The sequence below is a fragment of the Sinocyclocheilus rhinocerous genome, unplaced genomic scaffold (assembly GCF_001515625.1).
Source record: "Sinocyclocheilus rhinocerous isolate Xijiao unplaced genomic scaffold, SAMN03320098_v1.1 scaffold585, whole genome shotgun sequence".
Taxonomy (NCBI): domain Eukaryota; kingdom Metazoa; phylum Chordata; class Actinopteri; order Cypriniformes; family Cyprinidae; genus Sinocyclocheilus; species Sinocyclocheilus rhinocerous.
The window spans coordinates 2,423,339-2,426,163 of record NW_015630024.1 but is presented as its reverse complement, the minus strand read 5'-3'; the positions used below and the strand labels follow the sequence as shown (position 1 = coordinate 2,426,163).

Sequence of the window (2,825 nt, the reverse complement as noted above, 5' to 3'; positions counted from 1 at the left end):
ATACAGGAGCGAGCGCAGGAAAATTTCCTCCATATGGGTTCTTACGGATAGGTATTTATGTGCTCGGGCTTGTGTGGATGTACTTCTTTTACAGTATATTTAGGAATGATGATGGCAGTTGTCTCAAAAAGTCTCAAAAAGTTGGAATGGTTTGTTGAACCGTGTAAGGTAAGAGGAGAGTTGTTGTTTGCGTTTTTCTATTTAAATTTTTTTATTCATTCTTTACTCAGGCCTGTTGCGTCTTTTTATGGTTTTAGTGAAGAATTCAATGGATTTAGTAAGTTTATCATGCAAGTGCACTCATCTCTTGACCCGTATACCATCTGGAGTGCATCACATAGGCCGTCTGCTTTTTTCGCACCTCCTCATGCAAACCTTGTAAGCAAAGTAGCATTTTGAAAGAAAAGCATATATGTGAACATAAAAACGGCTTTACTTTTAGGGTTCTTCAGTGTGGTGAGTATTTCTTGTATGTAATCCAATGTTAATTTCCTCTCGCCTTTAACCACGTGATTCGTTTTGCAGGTACGATGGCCGCGGTCATTTACACGATCTTTCGGAATATGACGCAGGCTCGTGGAATCATGATTACCAGCTGTCCGAGGAGGAGGCGAGGATAGAGGCTCTGTGTGATGAGGAGAGGTACCTGGCCATGCACACTGATCTACTGGAGGAGGAGGCCAGGCAAGGTAAATGCACATTGATCTATCAGCTCAGTCAATTTTCATGCATTATTCAAATGTGTGAAGTTCATGTCAGCTCGAGTGCAGCATTGATTTTTACACATCTTTTAGTCCTAGTTTTTTACTTTTTTTTTTTGTCAGTTTTAATTTTGGCTCAAGTGGCATGTGGTTTTTGCTGGTTTAGGATACATTTGGGTGCAACATTATTTATTTATTTACTATGCTTTATTTGAAACAATCACTTTTTAGTATTTTTATTTTAACTTTGAGCGCCACTTTAGAAGGCTCAGCTGACCAGCTATGCGTCGATGCGAAGACAGAGATTTCGTTTTCCTTGGACATGACAAACTATTTTCACAAATATATATGACTCGGCATGGAGGACAGACGCAAGTAATCGCACGCACTCAGTTGATATCTCTCTCATTCACTGTCTGTTTAGGCTTTTTAAGTGCAAATCTACGGAGCCGGTTCTTGCATTCCTCTGCGGTTTGCTTGTCAATAGCGCGGTATTGTGATATTGCGTTTATCGCGACAGCACTAGCTTTAAGGATTCATCTATATTTAATTTAGAATTTAGTGTTTAATAACTTCAATTTCAATTTCTGTATATTTCTGCTGAAGGGCACAGGTAAATATGACATTTATTATAATGGGTTTATGTGAAGATTGTTTTAAGTTCACTTAAATTAGAAGTTATTTTTTAAAGTCTAATACATGTTAAAATTGATCGCTCTCAGTTATACTGTAATGTTGAATGGCTATAGTCAATGGTTAAATATTGGGGGGGGGCAATTGTATAGAGAAATCAGTATAGGTATCATTGATATTGGCCTTCAGTCATAAAAAAAATATGTCATTAAACAAATATTACAAAATATACTGTTGTATGTTCATGTACAAATAATATATATATATATATATAGAGAGAGAGAGAGAGATAGATAGATAGATAGATAGATGGGCATCTCCCTCAGTCACTACTTCATCCCGATCAGATTCAAAATGGTCAAAACATGAGTGATCGGAGTCCGAGTCCATCAACACCTCCAGTGCCTGTTCAGCTGTATACCTCTTCGTTTTTATATGTGATATGATCTACATTTTCTTTGTCTTTGTATTTCGCACCCGGAAGTCCCGTAAATCATTCTGGGCATGCGCTAGGGCTTTTCTTAGCGTAAAGGCTGATTTATACTTCTGCACATATGGAGGGAGGGGTTCTTGCAGACCAATCACAGCGCTTGCGGTCTGCGTAGAATTGACGCGCTGTTAGATTTTTGGAGAGGTGCACGTCAGGCTACGGCGTATGGGTGTGCGTCTATGCGTAAGCTACGGCGTAGGTTCGACGCAGAAGTATAAATTGGGCTTAATACACCTAGAACACGGATTGCCGTTAAAACTCGTCTTTGGCGGGGAAGCGTTGTCTCTTAATTGACGAGATATCTTGTCAATTGCGGGAAAGAGTTAATGTTCTGTTAACGTCTGCTAACCTATTCAATTAGAAAAATGTAAAATAGAAGCATTTTCATCTCTCAGGCTTTGAGTGCTTTCCTCTGATATATTTGTGATTTAATAAAATTTCCAGAATAGTGAAAGGTACTTGTAATTGTTTTGTATACTGTGAAGGGCGTAAAACTGACATGGCTGAGTTTATTTTGGTATAAAACAAATAAGTTTAGTCCATTGAATGTGAAAGTGTTGTTGCTGTTGGTTTATACTAGGCCACCAGACTGGCTACCATGTTAGATGTTATTATTGATGTAGATGTGTCGGTTAAAACTTGTTCTGAAATGTTTGTTTAAGAATGTTGTTCAGAATGACGTTTGTCCCTTGACTACACCCAGCAATTAAACTGTTTTATTCATTGAAGCACATTTATGTAACGCCAGACCTGATTAACACAAGATATTATCAAAAATGTGACCCAGGACCACAAAACCAGTCATAAGGGTCAATTTTTCATAATTGATATTTATACATACTCTGAAATCTGAATAAATAAGCTTTCAATTGATGTATGGTTTGTTAGGAAAGGACAAGATTAGGCCGAGATACAACTATTTGAAAATATGGAATCTGAGGGTGCAAACAAATCAAAATCTTGAGAAAATCGCCTTTAAAGTTGTCCAAATGAAGTTCTTA

At 37.7% G+C, this 2,825-nt stretch overlaps 1 protein-coding gene across 1 annotated transcript in view; it reads left to right on the top strand.

Moving 5' to 3' along the window:
• Positions 1–4: 4 nt before the first annotated feature.
• The window catches only part of LOC107739738 (splicing factor, suppressor of white-apricot homolog), a gene marked incomplete at its 5' end in the record, with an annotated part of 88,330 nt that continues 85,509 nt past the window's right edge, over positions 5–2,825 (top strand). The window contains 2 exons of the mRNA XM_016551939.1: positions 5–51; positions 526–689. Of these exons, the coding sequence (XP_016407425.1) occupies positions 5–51; positions 526–689 (211 nt within the window). The remainder of the gene's footprint in view (positions 52–525; positions 690–2,825) is intronic.